This window comes from Gastrolobium bilobum, unplaced genomic scaffold (genome assembly GCF_033153095.1).
Source record: "Gastrolobium bilobum isolate Gb01-03AN ecotype WA unplaced genomic scaffold, APGP_CSIRO_Gbil_v1 utg7932, whole genome shotgun sequence".
In the NCBI taxonomy this organism is placed as follows: Eukaryota; Viridiplantae; Streptophyta; class Magnoliopsida; order Fabales; family Fabaceae; genus Gastrolobium; species Gastrolobium bilobum.
Genome location: NW_026896578.1, coordinates 215,413 through 231,723, shown reverse-complemented (window position 1 = coordinate 231,723; position 16,311 = coordinate 215,413). Strand labels below are relative to the sequence as shown.

Genomic DNA, 16,311 nt, shown 5'->3' with positions numbered 1-16,311 from the left:
AAGCTAAAATTTGTCCTGACAATGCGAGGGCCATAGCAACCTGCAGAGGATGCGTCTAAGGAAACTAAGATGCATTTCTCAGATTAGGAAAGGGCAGATATGGTAGTTCGCTGCTATATTATTGTCAGTCTTTCCAAATACTTGCAGAAGCAAGTGTACATGATTAAGAGTGGAGTAGAAATGCTTCAGACTCTTAATGACATGTTTGCTGCGTCTAGCAGCTCTGCTAGACAGAATGCAGTCGGTGCAGGTTTTGCTAAGAGTCTTGTTAAATCCAAAGGGAAACCCAAGGGTGGTAACAAGAACAAAATGACTTGGTTATCAGTTGTCAAACCAGTTGCTATGAAGAAGCCGCAAGGCAAGTTCTTCAAGTGCAGACTGAAGGGATACTGAAAGAAAAATTGCCCAGAGGTGATGAAAAGAACCTGACATGGGCATATCAAGGCCTGATCAGTGAATGAATTATTGATTCAGGAATCACTGATTATGTTTGTTACTCTTTGTAGTAGTTCAAACATGGCATACCTGTCAGCAATGGACATAGATATTTTAAGCTTGAAAATGGGAACTTGTGTCTGCATTTGCAGTAGGACAAGTTATTTATAAGACTATGGTTTTGGGTGACTGTTTATTTGTTCCAGATTTCAAGAGGAATTCAATTTTTGTTAGTTGTTTTGGTTAAAACATGGGTTGACAATGCAATTGATTCCTCAGTTACATTTCGAAGTTCATCTTCGTCTTGTTTTGTTCTGGTACATTGTTTAAATAGTCTTTATTACCTATGTCCTATACCCTTTTTTAAATTTGTTATGTTGAATGGAAAGGATGATGAACAAGGATTTTCACCAAAGAAATAAAAGTTTCAAATGAAACATAACTTTGGCCTTTGTGATTGAGTCACATTATCTCAAGTAGAAAATATGTTTTAGTTAAAAGAGAGACTGAAAGTTCAAGAATCTTTTAACTAACAGCTACATGTTAGTCCTATTTGGAAGGTAAAGTGGCCAAGCAATCCTACAAGGGCCAAAAAGGTTTGCGCAACTATTCAACTGGAACTGGTACATACTAATGTATGTGGACCAATTAGCGTTCAGACCAGAAGAGGTGATGAGTACTTCATTATATGAATGTTTACTCTGGATTTGGACAGATGAACCAAGTGCGCCATAAGTCTAAAGCTTTTGGAAATTTCCAAGAGGTTTAGTCTGAGGCAGAAAAGCATGTAGGTGTTCAAATCAAAAACACTTTGGTCTGACTAAAGTGTTGGCTACCTGTCTGGTAAGTTCAGGTCTTACCTGATTTAAGAGGGGATAGTTTTTGTAACTGTCAACTCTAAGAACGCGTTAGTTGAATGAAGTTGCAGTATGCAAAAATCAAACATTTCTAGACTTGGTGAAGATCATGTTCAGTTATTCATCTTTGTCAATGTTGTTCAAGGGAGATGCCTAAGAGAAGGAAATGTACCTTCTTAACTTGATTCCGTCAAAGTTTGTTGTAAAGACACCTAAAGAATTATGGAAAGGGTGCAAGCCCAGATCAAACCATATTCGGATTTAGGGTGCTACGGCACACGTCCTACAACAGCAGTCAAATGAGATGGAATCTTGTATGGAAGAGTGCATATCTTTTGGCTACCCTAAGAGAACTAGGGATGATTTCTTATTTAGTCTTAAGGACAAGATAATCTAAGTGAGCACTCACATGATTTTCTTAAAGGAGGACTAGATAAGAAATTATAAGCTCTTAAGTTAGGTTATTCTTGATGAGATTTATCTCAGATCAAGAATTTCCAGAATCTCTAGAAGCTTCATCCACTGTTCCCTTGATTGTTCAAGAGGGGATAGATATATCTCTAAGTGAACAAACAAGAGAACCATGATTGGAAATTCAACATGATAATATATAAGTGAAACTAGTAGAAATATTAGTATCACATGTAAAGGAACAATATCAAGGATAAGCGGATCCTCAAGAAATTGAAGATCCATCATTTGACCCACTCTTTGTTTTACCTATAAATACACAAGGTCTAGTGCAGTACATTCGTAGTGGGAGAGAACCTTGTTAACTCTCAAGTTGTCTCTTGTTGAGTGATATTGATCCTACTAGTTACGATAATGCACTAGAAGATGTTGTTGATCAAGTGTTGCTCAAGCTATGAACAATGAGATGAAATACTTGTATTTCAACTCCGTTCGGTCCTAGTAAAGACACCAAGAGGGGTAAAACCCACAAGGTGCATGTGGACATAAAAGGCAAAGAGAGGATGGACAGAAAGGTGAAAACCTTCAAAGCTAGCTTGGAGGCATTTTTTGCCAGACGCCATGCTTGAGTCTAAGATTCTCTTAGTTGCTATAAGTCTCAATTATGAGATTTCATTTTGGGAGTTGGATGTCAGGATATCTACATACAACAACCAAAAGGGTTTATAGCAAATGAGTAGGAACACACGGTATGCAAAGTTGTGAAAGTCTATTTCATAGACTTAAGCAAGCATCCAGGTCTTGAAACATCAGTTTTGATCAGGTTATCAAAATTTTGATGTTAATAAAATGTGGAATTCATCTTCCTAAGAGTGAAAAGACTTCTAAGAAGGAAGAATGCATGAAAGATATCTTATGCTTTGGCAAAGGTAGACTTATAATTCTCAAATGTGGAAGACATTCACGCAGTGGAGTATTTAGTACCATTTTGAACCTAGAGGAATACTAGATTATTGTTAAGCATGTAAAGTATCTTTGAGAACGAGAGATTATATGCTGGTATATTTGAAGGGGAGTCTTGAAAAGCATTGAGTTTTCAAAAAATTCAGTTATTTCAAGTTTGGATATTGACTCAAGAAAATCAACCTCGAGCTATGAGTTTTTCACTAAACTCAGATAGCATTAGAGGTGGATCAAAATACCCAGTTAAATTTGCCTGAACTTGTGTTCAAGAGCATTTATATTCTTTGGGTCTTAGCAGGATCCCAGACTTGCATTAAGCAAGTGGAGTTATTGGTTTCATTGTGCTCTTGGAGTAAGACAATGAAACAATAAAATAATTTTCTGAATTTCATAAATAAGGTTTTATTTATTTATTTTGCAATCATTATACAAACATAAAGGTTACCTATATGATCAAATACGTTCAATACTAGATATTGTTGAAGCATGTACTAAGTATCTTTGCAATATTTTATGAAATGATTTGTCTGAATTATTGGTGTGAATTAACATTCACATTGAAAGGATAAGATTAAATCTCCATGTTAGGTATGTTTTGAAGTAAATTGAGTTTATTATAAATAGGTAATCAATAGAAATTTTCAAATAATAACTATTTTGAAGTGGATTTGATTATCTATTTAAGAAAACCATTGAATGAAAAGAGTTTGATGGCTAAATTTCATTGGAGTTTAAACTTGAAAACAACCTTAATCAAATCTCTCCTTGATCCTTTCAATGTGAATGTTAATTCACACCAATATTTTACAATGATTCGGACAAAATCATTTCATAAAATATTGCAGCCTGAATAAAGTGCCCAACTTTATTTAACGGCTGTGACTCCATTCATCAATTGTGAGAACCTATGATCATGTCCTCCATGAACGTATCCATATGATCATATACTCCACAATTTGATCCGGACCTTTATGTTTGTAAATAGTGCGCAAAATAAATAAATAAACCTTATTTATGAAATTCAGAAAATTATTTTATTGTTTCATCGTCTTACTCCAAGAGCACAATGAAACCAATAACTCCCACTTGCTTAATGCAAGTCTGGGATCCTCCTAAGACCCAAAGAAGTAACATGCCTCTCGAACACAAGTTCAGGCAAACTCTTAGTAACTGGGTCTGCAAGATCCACCTCTAATGCTATCTGAGTTTAGTGAAAAACTCATAGCTCGAGGTTGATTTTCTTGAGTCAATATCCACTTGAAATAACTGAATTTTTGAAAACTCAGCTTTTCAAGACTCCCACTAGAATATACCAGCATATAATCTCTCGTTCTCCAAAGATACTTGAGTACATGCTTAACAATAATCTAGTATTCCTCTAGGTTCAAAATGGTACTATCTCACTACTCCCACTACGTGACAGATGTCTGGTTTAACGCCCAACATGATATGCGTGAGTCTACCTTTGCCAAAGCATAAGATATCTTGCTCATGCATTCTTCCTCTTAGAAGTCTTTGGTCACTCCTTAGGAAGATGAATTCCACATCTGAGAATTATAATTCTTCTCTTAGAATTCTCATGTTGAATTTTGGGTTTTGTCAATGTAAGTAGCCTGAGGTGATGCCAACAACTTATTCTTCCGGCCTCATAAGAGTTTTATACCAAGAATATAATTGGCTTCCCCAGTACTTCCATACCAAAACACTAACTTAGCCAACTCTTTATGCTTGATATTACCTCCACATTGTTTCTAATAAGGAGCATATCATCTACATAAAGTACCAGAAAAGCTACTGTCTTCCGTTGTATCCTTTACATACAAATACACATCATTCATCAAGGTTCTCTCAAAATCAAAATTTTGATAACCTGATCAAAACTGATGTTTCAAGACCTGGATGCTTGCTTAAGTCTATGAAATAGACTTTCACAACTTGCATACCGTGTGTTCCTACTCATTTGCTATAAACCCTTTTGGTTGTTGTATGTAGATATCCTGACATCCAACTCCCAAAATGAAATCTCATAATTGAGACTTATAGCAACTAAGAGAATCTGGATAGACTCAAGCATGGCGTCTGGCAAAAAATGCCTCCAAGCTAGCTTTGAAGGTTTTCACCTTTCTGTCCATCCTCTCTTTGCCTTTTATGTCCACATGCACCTTGTGGGTTTTACCCCTCTTGGTGTCTTTACTAGGACCGAACGGAGTTGAAATACAAGTATTTCATCTCATTGTTCATAGCCTGAGCAACACTTGATCAACAACATCTTCTAGTGCATTATCGTAACTAGTAGGATCAATATCACTCAACAAGAGACAACTTGAGAGTTAACAAGGTTCTCTCCCACTACGAATGTACTGCACTAGACCTTGTGTATTTATAGGTAAAACAAAGAGTGGGTCAAATGATGGATCTTCAATTTCTTGAGGATCCGCTTATCCTTGATATTGTTCCTTTACATGTGATACTAATATTTCTACTAGTTTCACTTATATATTATCATGTTGAATTTCCAATCATGGTTCTCTTGTTTGTTCACTTAGAGATATATCTATCCCCTCTTGAACAATCAAGGGAACAGTGGATGAAGCTTCTAGAGATTCTGGAAATTCTTGATCTGAGATAAATCTCATCAAGAATAACCTAACTTAAGAGCTTATAATTTCTTATCTAGTCCTCCTTTAAGAAAATCATGTGAGTGCTCACTTAGATTATCTTGTCCTTAAGACTAAATAAGAAATCATCCCTAGTTCTCTTAGGGTAGCCAAAAGATATGCACTCTTCCATACAAGATTCCATCTCATTTGACTGCTGTTGTAGGACGTGTGCCGTAGCACCCTAAATCCGAATATGGTTTGATCTGGGCTTGCACCCTTTCCATAATTCTTTAGGTGTCTTTACAACAAACTTTGACGGAATCAAGTTAAGAAGGTACATTTCCTTCTCTTAGGCATCTCCCTTGAACAACATTGACAAAGATGAATAACTGAACATGATCTTCACCAAGTCTAGAAATGTTTGATTTTTGCATACTGCAACTTCATTCAACTAACGCGTTCTTAGAGTTGACAGTTACAAAAACTATCCCCTCTTAAATCAGGTAAGACCTGAACTTACCAGACAGGTAGCCAACACTTTAGTCAGACCAAAGTGTTTTTGATTTGAACACCTACATGCTTTTCTGCCTCAGACTAAACCTCTTGGAAATTTCCAAAAGCTTTAGACTTATGGCGCACTTGGTTCATCTGTCCAAATCCAGAGTAAACATTCATATAATGAAGTACTCATCACCTCTTCTGGTCTGAACGCTAAGTGGTCCACATACATTAGTATGTACCAGTTCCAGTTGAATAGTTGCGCAAACCTTTTTGGCCCTTGTAGGATTGCTTGGCCACTTTACCTTCCAAATAGGACTAACATGTAGCTGTTAGTTAAAAGATTATTGAACTTTCAGTCCCTCTTTTAACTAAAACATGTTTCCTACTTGAGATAATGTGACTCAATCACAAAGGCCAAAGTTATGTTTCATTTGAAACTTTTATTTCTTTGGTGAAAATCCTTGTTCATCATCCTTTCCATTCAACATAACAAATTTAAAAAGGTTATAGGACATAGGTAATAAAGACTATTTAAACAATGTACCAGAACAAACAAGACGAAGATGAACTTCGAAATGTAACTGAGGAATCAATTGCATTGTCAACCCATGTTTTAACCAAAACAACTAACAAAAATTGAATTCCTCTTGAAATCTGGAACAAATAAACAGTCACCCAAAACCATAGTCTTATAAATAACTTGTCCTACTGCAAATGCAGACACAAGTTCCCATTTTCAAGCTTAAAATATCTATGTCCATTGCTGACAGGTATGCCATGTTTGAACTACTACAAAGAGTAACAAACATAATCAGTGATTCCTGAATCAATAATTCATTCACTGATCAGGCCTTGATATGCCCATGTCAGGTTCTTTTCATCACCTCTGGGCAATTTTTCTTCAGTATCCCTTCAGTCTGCACTTGAAGAACTTGCCTTGCGGCTTCTTCATAGCAACTGGTTTGACAACTGATAACCAAGTCATTTTGTTCTTGTTACCACCCTTGGGTTTCCCTTTGGATTTAACAAGACTCTTAGCAAAACCTGCACCGACTGCATTCTGTCTAGCAGAGCTGCTAGACGCAGCAAACATGTCATTAAGAGTCTGAAGCATTTTACTCCACTCTTAATCATGTACACTTGCTTCTGCAAGTATTTGGAAAGACTGACAATAATATAGCAGCGAACTACCATATCTGCCCTTTCCTAATCTGAGAAATGCATCTTAGTTTCCTTAGACGCATTCTCTGCAGGTTGCTATGGCCCTCGCATTGTCAGGACAAATTTTAGCTTCCATGTTTTAGAACAATATCAAAAATTTGCTTTTCACTTATTCATAGTTGGTACCATCTAGAGGTTTTCGACTCAAAATCATTTCTAAGATATTTTCTGAAAAACATATAAAGCACACAATTACAAACAAATAATGCAATAAACAAACGAAGTGCAAGTAGATTCTCATAACTACTCTTGTTTATTGTTAACAATCCTTCAGTTTATCTTTACAAGGCTTACGATGGGCAAGTCACTTGTAAAAACCAAAATTGTTATTTGGGCCTTCAGTGCCATTGCCAGAGCCTCGATGGGAGGGTTAACAATTTTACCAAAGTTGAATGTAATTAACCATTGTTTAATTTCAAAATTATCCTTAGTGTCTAAGCATTGCCGACGATGGGCCGTACAATACTTTACTAAAATTTTGAAATTATTAAGATTTAATCTAGTGAAATCTGATTATCCTTATCCGATGGGGCTTCAGCGATAACCATTTCACTAATAAACCCACAAATGGAGCCCGCAGGTTTTAAAATTAATTAATTTTTAAAACCTTCACCCATTCAACATTTTTGTTTGAGAATTTTCATAAGCCCAGTCGAATTCATTGTTTAATTTCAAAATTATCTTTAATAACTTAGTATTATCGACGATGGGCCGTACAATACTTTATTAAAATTTTGAAATTATTAAGGCCCAATAAAATCCAATCATGCTAATCCGTTGGGGCCTCACATGATTATTTTATTGATAGGCCCACAATGCGCCTGGAGGTTAAATTAATTTCTTAATTTAAATCTCCTCCCATAGATATTTAAGTCCAATCTAATAAAATCCAATCATGCTTATTCGATGGGACTTCACATGATTATTTTATTAATGGTCCTATAATGCGCTTGAAGGTTAAATTAATCTCTTAATTTAAATCTCCTTCCATTCAACATAAGCAACATTTTCTAATTTCCAAGAATTATTTAATTGAGAGTATCCTTTGTTTGATTTCAAAAACTATATAAGTAAGAGCGCCGATAAACGTGCACTAAGCTTAACATAATTTTGAAAGCATTAAGGTCCTGAAATCCGGTCACTTTACGTCAGCGTGTGCTCCAAACAATCATGATACAGGAATGTTGTATGCAGCGTGTGTTATTCCATGACCATTTCAGAAAACCCACAAATTACTCGCAAAATAAAAGAATTCTCTTAGGAAATTTTCTCTAATTATTTTTCTAGATTTAAATCATCCAAATAGCTGACTTAATTATTAATCTAGATTGCAACAATCATAATAATTATCATTTATGAGGATAATTTGAAATCAAAATAATTTCCATAACGATTATTTGTCTTGATGTTAATTATCCAAAATTAATTAATTCAATTATTAATCTAGATTTTTAATAAAAATCATAATAATTATTAATTAATTTCTTAGGATGATTTAAAATCAAAATAATCCCATAATAACTATCATACTAGTCGCTGAAGACATAATAGCTATTATGCTCATGCAATCATACAAGTTATGCAACAATATGGCACCACCTATTCTATATGGCATGTTATCGCAATAAAGCATGTTATCAATCATATAATTTATACCAATCAATAAAAGCATTAAATAATAAAATCATAATTACTTTAATCCATGGCCTTCCTATTTTAAAGAAAATAAAATAAAATAAAATAATACAACTTTGGAATTCGACTTTCGCCTAGCCCATAGTATCTGTCTCAAGCCCCTTTAGGGTTTCATGGGCCCAAAAGCCCAAAGACCCAATCCTTTGGCGAGAAACCCTAGGACGCGAAAGAGAAACCCTAGCCGTCAGGTCTGCCGCGCCGTCACCCGAAGTCAAATCAGGCTGAAACTCCAGGGGAAGGACCGCCACGTAGAGACGAGTGCACCGCCGCCGGAACCACCCAAAAAGGTGGCCGGACGCTCCCTCACTCTCCCATTCTTTGCCGGAGAGTGGCGGCCACTCTCAGAATCTTGTGGAGGCGCGTGGGGGCGCGTGTAAACTCAGATGGCGGTAAGCCACCCACCGTTGCGTTCGTCTTTCCGTCCTCTTTCCAACCATATATAGATCGCCTCATTCCGAGATCGGGAAGACCTCGAAAAGTCTCCGACAGCATTCTGACTGCGCATCTTACTCGCGGTTTCTCGATCTTGAACTTTTACAAAATATTTGAAAAATACACAGAAATTCCAAAAATAAACAAAAACAGCAAGGAGGAAACCTAATCATATGGGATTAGCCTCCTTGTTACAAATCGAGAAATACACGAGAGATCCTAACCATGGATTAAAGCATTTTTACCGATTAAAATTTAAACTTTTATGAAAATGAATTATAAAATACACATGCTAGATTCATACCATAATCCTAGAACCCTAGGTGCCACATTTCAAGAAGCAAAACTAATTACATGAATAGTGAAACTAGATTCACATACCAATGTACAGCCAAGGCTCTGATACCAATTGAAGGAAATCTTAGATTTATGCGGAAGCGGTTTAGGACCTAGTACATTGGTATGCTTACCGAATCACCCTTGTTTCACAATTACCTCTCGGTGCGCAGGTCTCGTGTAGAATCTTCCCTTGTAGGATTCCTCTTCACGAACAGCTCACCTCAGTGCCGCAGCACGAACAACCTCCTTGAAGCTGGACTGTGGCAGATCTTCCAAACTATCTCTCGAGGAGGAAGGGGAAGTGTGTGGGCACTGATTAGATTATGAGCTTGCCTCTTTCTCACAAAGAAGACCTTGGAGGCTGATGACTTAAGAGGTACTATTTATATGGGTTCCAAGAAACCCTAGCTCATTGGGCTCTAGGTTCCTTGGGCTCTTCTCATACTAATAACCCATTTGGGCTTTAGTAAAAGAGCAAACCCAACAGTTTTGTGGAGCCCAAATATATTATTTGGTTGATTCTTCATTTGTAACAAGTTTGAAGCGTAAGTAAGCTTTAACTTGAGGGGGATTGTTAGAAGATCTCTAAATAGGTTGTTAAGAAGTTTCACATCGTTAAATTAGTCTTGCGTAATTGTTACAGTCACTATATAAAAGAGCCTTCACTAAATTATTGTAAGACATGGATTTAATCATTGCTCTCTTTTCTATGTTATTCGACAGCTTATTTACTTCTAAGAAGAAAAAGTAGAGTAGAAAATAATTCCCACAACAAGAAGACAATGACTAGTTGAGAATGGCACAAGCCTTTCCAATAGGTGTAAAGAACCAATTCAACCCAAAAGCTTAAGCTGTTGGGTGAGGCTACATTAATGGTTTTATATATCTCAACACGCCCCCTCACACGAGAGTCCATTGTACTTGAAGGGTGGACAATGCACAGGCTCACCTACCTGTGTGAAGAAATAAATTCCACTAGAAAGAAAGTGGGGGGCGGCGATGATCGAACCCGGTACACCGAGGCTCTGATACCATGTAAAAAACCAATTCAACCCAAAAACTTAAGTTGTTGGGTGAGGTTACATTAATGGTTTTATATATCTCAACAATAGGTATCAAGAATTGTAGTAGTCTACAAAGTCACATGGCTTACAATTAAACTTGGCGCACAAGATTGAACAGATAACCCAGAGAATAATAGAAAAATAATAGGCGGAAAAAAGAAAAGAAAACAATACTGATTTATAATCAAAGAAAATAATGTAATACATGTCAATTTGATGGGACAAGAGAATAAAATTTATCATACCTGCAAATATGCCAACAGTAGTCAGATTCGAAATCGCCATGGTATGATAAATTAGATACTCGGTCAAGAAATGACCAAATGCATAGATGAATGACAAGAAAGTAGCCAGGTAAAGAGGCTTATTATCAAGGTTGAATGCGCAGATATAGCAAAGAGTGCAGGTTAACAGTGTCCAAGTTCCAAATGTGCGTCCATGAACTTCAGTCACTGCACCAATTAATGAACTCTTATCAGTTCTGATAATTATGAAATTCGCATTAGGATGATGTTTGAAATTATAATTAATAGAAAAGCTTAAGCAAGTGCAGCAAAACAACTTTGCTAATGCATTGTGATGAATGTTACTGAATTTTGTAAGTTAAAAAATTTATTGTCATCACAGGATGCTCTAAGGTAGTACCAATGTTATATCGTACCATTTTAAAAAAGATGAAAACAAAGCCTGCTCTACCAGCCATAGCCATTGCTTACAGTAAAGACTCGTCCAAACTACAGAAGAAGAGTGCTTGTTTTGTTTTAATTGATTCAGCCCCTACGTATTTTTTCTTTACAAATATAGCATAAGCATGTACTGCTTCCCGTAAGAGTACCATTGATAAAGGGTTTAAAATTACAAATTTCAAATTACTTTGACTATATACATAGGGAGTAAATCTCAAGAAGATTTAAGAAAAGCTATCATTTACCCTTGAGATGAGCATGTTGAAAATATTGCAATAGTACATTGTCAACATCTATGATGCTCAAGCTGACTCGGGTTAAACCTAGGACTTCGAAAGTTTATGCAAGCATAAAGCATGAAGTTGACAAGAATGATAACAGTATTGAATAGGTCAAAGAATCTTAAATCTCCACACATAAGATGCCTCAAAATTTGAAAACAGTCAACAGACTAATTAACTTGCTTCTTATATGTCTTAAGTTCCAAGACCATCCTTCACATTGATAGTAAATCATCAATACATTAATCCAGAAGACTTATACCGCCAAATAAGGAGCAGATTCACTGTTTTTCCTAGCGAGCTAAATTTCCTTATCGGTGCAATCAAATCCAACTTGCATACATTGTTATGAAACAAGTCAAACCCACCTTATGCTTTCTTATTGACAAAAAGAGCAAGCTTCTATTTGGTTAACAACTCTAAAGCTCAATGCTTGCAGCTTTTCTCTTCAACCAATATAATATAAAAACGATACCCTAACCAATTCCACCCTGTTTGGAACATCATGTCATATCATATACATCATATATCAGATACTATACATTATAATGGAAGCCGAATTTTCTAATATGTAACATTTATCACCTACATTTTTATTGTGCTACAGAGAACTTACGTATTTTAAGAAAATCCTGAAATGATTGTGTCAAGCATAGTTCACATGAAAAAAGGGGATTTCGATTTCCCAATTGAAAATATAATTGACGTAGAAAATATTCTAGAAACATTTCGGTTGCTTGTAAAATGCAAAAAAGTGGAGCGGGAACAACGAGGTTTCATTGAAAAAAGCTAAAAAGGTTGAATAATTTCTTGTGCATTGAGATCTAGAAGATCTCGTTCCCATACATTGGATCTAATGTTTCAATATTTTGACTCAGAATGAGTGAAGTAAATCGAATGACACAAGCCCCCGTTGTAGCCGCTGAAACAGCAAACAAGTCGAATACGCACCCGACCAAAAATATCTACCCTTCCCTTGAAACAAGTGAGGATCCATTCGTGAGTGAGTGAGTGAATGAATAATCTACCGAAATCACTCAATCAAATAAACACTGTTTTATGTGGTTGGAGTGAAATGTGGAAAGTAGTGAATAAAGAAGAGAGAGAGAGAGAGAAGTTACTGGCACTGTTGGAGAAGACGGCGAGTCGAAGAGCCCAAATATCGAAGAAACCGAACCAAACGGACGCCAATCGAAGCGTGCCCACCGCTATCAGCCACCATCCCAACGCCTTCATTTTCGTTCTTCCCCCACTCCCTCTCTGCCTCTTCTTTATCCCTCGTGCAAAAAACGACGTCGTTTAATGGCCGTGAAAGTATCTTCTGTTTTTTGGCAAGTGTTTTTCGGGGTCGCCCAATTTAGTCTAAACGGTTGTGGTTGGGCTTGCATTTGCAGGCTGGAATCGCAGCCCGTTTAAGCAGAAAATAATAATTATAAATAAAAGCTTTAAACAAAAAGAACGTTATAGTGTAAATAGGCAACTTATAGGTTTAGAACTTATTTATATGTGAATGATTTAGAGTCTCTTTGGATTTTCTCTTTTTTAAGCTATAAATTACTTATCAGCTAAATCTAAAAAAAAACAAAAAGCTTAAAAAAAAGAAGTTAAAAGCTATTTAATAATTACATACAAATTTTAATTTAAAAGCACATATTTCAAAAAAATTCACTCTCTCTATTTCTATAACTCTTCATTTAAATAAAGCACTCAATTCAATAAAATCATATAAGAGTTTTAAAAAAAGCTTCTCCTAAGAGCTTAGCTTTTAGCTTTTTTCTTCATTATAACAAAAGTTTTTCATTATAAGAACTTTTCTCGAAATCTGTTTAGCCTAGTTTATGCTCATAAGTAGCTTTTAGCTTAAAAAAAAAAGATCCAAACAGGCACTTAGCGTTATTAAGGGATTTTTTTTTATACATAAGTTTTTAAGGGACTTAAATTGAGATAAAAATTAATAATGCGATATAAACTTTATAAGTTTAGCCATTAATTAATGGAATTAATATTTATGATGATATATGGGATAAAATTATCTCCTACATATATATAAAAGGGATAAGATCATTTGACACCGGTGTCAAATTTTGAAATTTGACACCAAATTCTGACTTTTGATTTTCCACAATCAACGATTATCATTTATTGGGAATCAAATTTATTAATTAATATTAATTCCCAATAAATAATAACCGTTGATTGACAAAAATCAAAGGATATGATTTGGTGTCAAATTTCAAAATTTGACACTAGTGTCAAAGGTTCCTGCCCCATATAAAAATATGTGATGCCCATGTGGAGTCATATGAAGAGAAAAGAGAGAAAAATAAAGCATGAGTCCCACACATTTTTATGTGTGTAGCAGATAAAATTACCTTTCACAAAATAGGAAACACTTGTATTAGAATATCACTCTTTTTATTTTATTTTTTTCCTTATTTTTAGTGCCACGTCACCCAAGTGGTTGCAACAGAATTTGTTACTTTTTTCCTTTATATTCGATGCACTGTACAGATACTTGACACTTGAGAATGAATATACAAATTGTTTAGTTTCTTTCTCCTTGCTACAAATGCGTTTCTGCACTACTAATATGGTATCAGATAGCGTTTACTGATGGCTCGTGGCAATAATCGTCCTCCACCTTCCCCAGATCCTTCTTCTGGTTCATCTTCTACAATGGAAGATGCTTCCAGTCCTTTTTCTCTTCAGGGTAGTGATCATCCTGGCCTGGTTTTGGTAACCCATTTTCTTGATGGAACCAATTATAGCTCTTGGAGTAGAGCCATGCTTATTGCTCTTACTGCTAAGAATAAATCTGTCTTCGTTGATGGATCCGTTCCTCGTCCCGCTGATGCTGAATTGCTCTTTCCTTCGTGGAACAGGTGTAACTCAATGGTAATCTCTTGGCTTCTGAATTCTGTAACTAAAGCCATTGCTGATAGCTTGATCTATTTTTCCAATGCTTCTGATGTCTGGAATGATTTGCGCACTCGATTCCAACAAGCAAATGGCCCTCGGATTTTTCAATTGAAGCAAGAAATTGCCTCCCTGCACCAAGGTTCACTAGATGTGAATACCTATTACACTAAGTTGAAGACTCTCTGTGAAGAGCTTCAGAGCCACCTTCCTCTTCCTACATGCACCTGTGGAGGATTGCGTCACCTCTTGGACTCCCAGCAGCAACATAATGCCCTACAATTCCTTATGGGTCTCAACGATTCGTTTTCCTCTGTGCGCGGCCAGATCTTGCTGACGGATCCTCTCCCATCGCTTGCTCGCGTTTTCTCTCTGGTTCTTCAAGATGAACGTCAACGCCTGATTTCCATTCCAGTTCCTGCCACTCCTGATACACCATTGCTTAGCTCCATAAACACTACTCCCACTTCTCCTTTTCCCTCTGATTCCTCACAGCCGGTGGTTGCTGTCTCCACCACCCCTCGCCGTCCTCGCCCCTTTTGCACCTATTGCCACGCTCAGGGCCATGTGAGGGAAAAATGTTTCCGTCTCCATGGTTTTCCCACAGGGTACAGGCCCAAATAGCCACGACCCAACCCACACAACCCTCACTTAAACACGACCCAATATCCTTCGGCCCACACTAACTCTTCAGTCTCCTATCCAGTTTTCCCAAATTCACCAAACCCTTACCCTAATTCCTCTCCAGCACCGTCCGTCGCGATCAACCACGCCCAATATGCTCACCTGTTGTCTCTCCTCCACAAGGGTTCTGCTGCTCCGGTTGCTCCAGTCACGTCCTCTTCTGCTTCCTTCACTGATGGTCCTCCTTCTGTTGCCAGCCTTAATGGTACTGTCCCTTCCCTTTTCTCTGATTCTTGTTGGATTTTGGACACAGGTGCTACTCACCATGTGTGTTTTTCCTCTCATTTTTTTGCCCCTGGTGCTTCTTCACCGTCCACAGCCTCAGTCGTGTCATTTCCCAACGGCTCGACTGTCCCTGTCGTAGGCTCTGCCTCCATTTCCCTTTCCCCTTCTTTAACTCTTCGAGATGTTTTATTTGTTCCTTCCTTTACTTTTAATCTTTTGTCAATCAGTGCCCTCACTCGCGATTCCTCTCTCGTTGTTAATTTCACTTCTTCTCATTGTATTTTACAGGAACCTACAACGGCAACGACGATTGGGATTGCTAAACGTTATGGCAATCTTTATGTTCTTGATGTTTGCTCCCTTTTTCCCAAATTTTCTGTTCCCCCATCCCTCTGTTTTGCTGTAAATAGGCATAGTTCTACACTTTGGCATGCTAGACTAGGTCATCTATCTTTTTCTGTCTTGAATTCCATGAAGGATGCTTTACTTAATTCTGACACTATAGATTCCACGCATCATTGTACTGTTTGTCCTATTGCAAAACAGAAACGATTACCCTTTATTTTAAATCCTAAATTGTCTTCTGTTCCTTTTACTCTCATTCACTGTGACATCTGGGGTCCCTTTCAGCATCTTTCTGTTGAAGGATCCAAGTACTTTCTTACTATTGTTGATGATGCCACCCGTTTTACATGGGCTTATTTTTTGAAAAGCAAATCTGAGTTTCGTTCTGTTTTTCTTAATTTTATTCACCTTATACATAATCAGTATAATGCTTCCATAAAGGCTATCCGTTGTGACAATGCTCCTGAGTTTATGGTTTCTGACATTTTTCATTCCAAAGGTATCCAGGTTTTTCATTCATGTGTCAACCGTCCGCAGCAGAACTCGGTGGTGGAACGCAAGCACCAACATATCCTCAATGTTGCTCGCGCACTTCACTTTCAATCCCATATCCCCCTTCCATACTGGCAAGATTGTGTCACCACAGTCATATATCT

At 36.9% G+C, this 16,311-nt stretch overlaps 1 protein-coding gene across 1 annotated transcript; it reads right to left on the bottom strand.

Annotated features, from left to right (window-relative positions):
- Positions 1–10,723: 10,723 nt before the first annotated feature.
- LOC133300704 (ergosterol biosynthetic protein 28) lies at positions 10,724–12,801 on the bottom strand (the record flags this gene model as incomplete). The annotated part of the gene is made up of 2 exons (XM_061500277.1): positions 12,607–12,801; positions 10,724–10,970 (listed from the first exon to the last, which is right to left on the bottom strand). Coding segments are annotated over exons 1-2 (362 nt in total), but the record flags the coding sequence as incomplete, so codon positions are not given.
- Between the last annotated feature and the right edge of the window lie 3,510 nt (positions 12,802–16,311).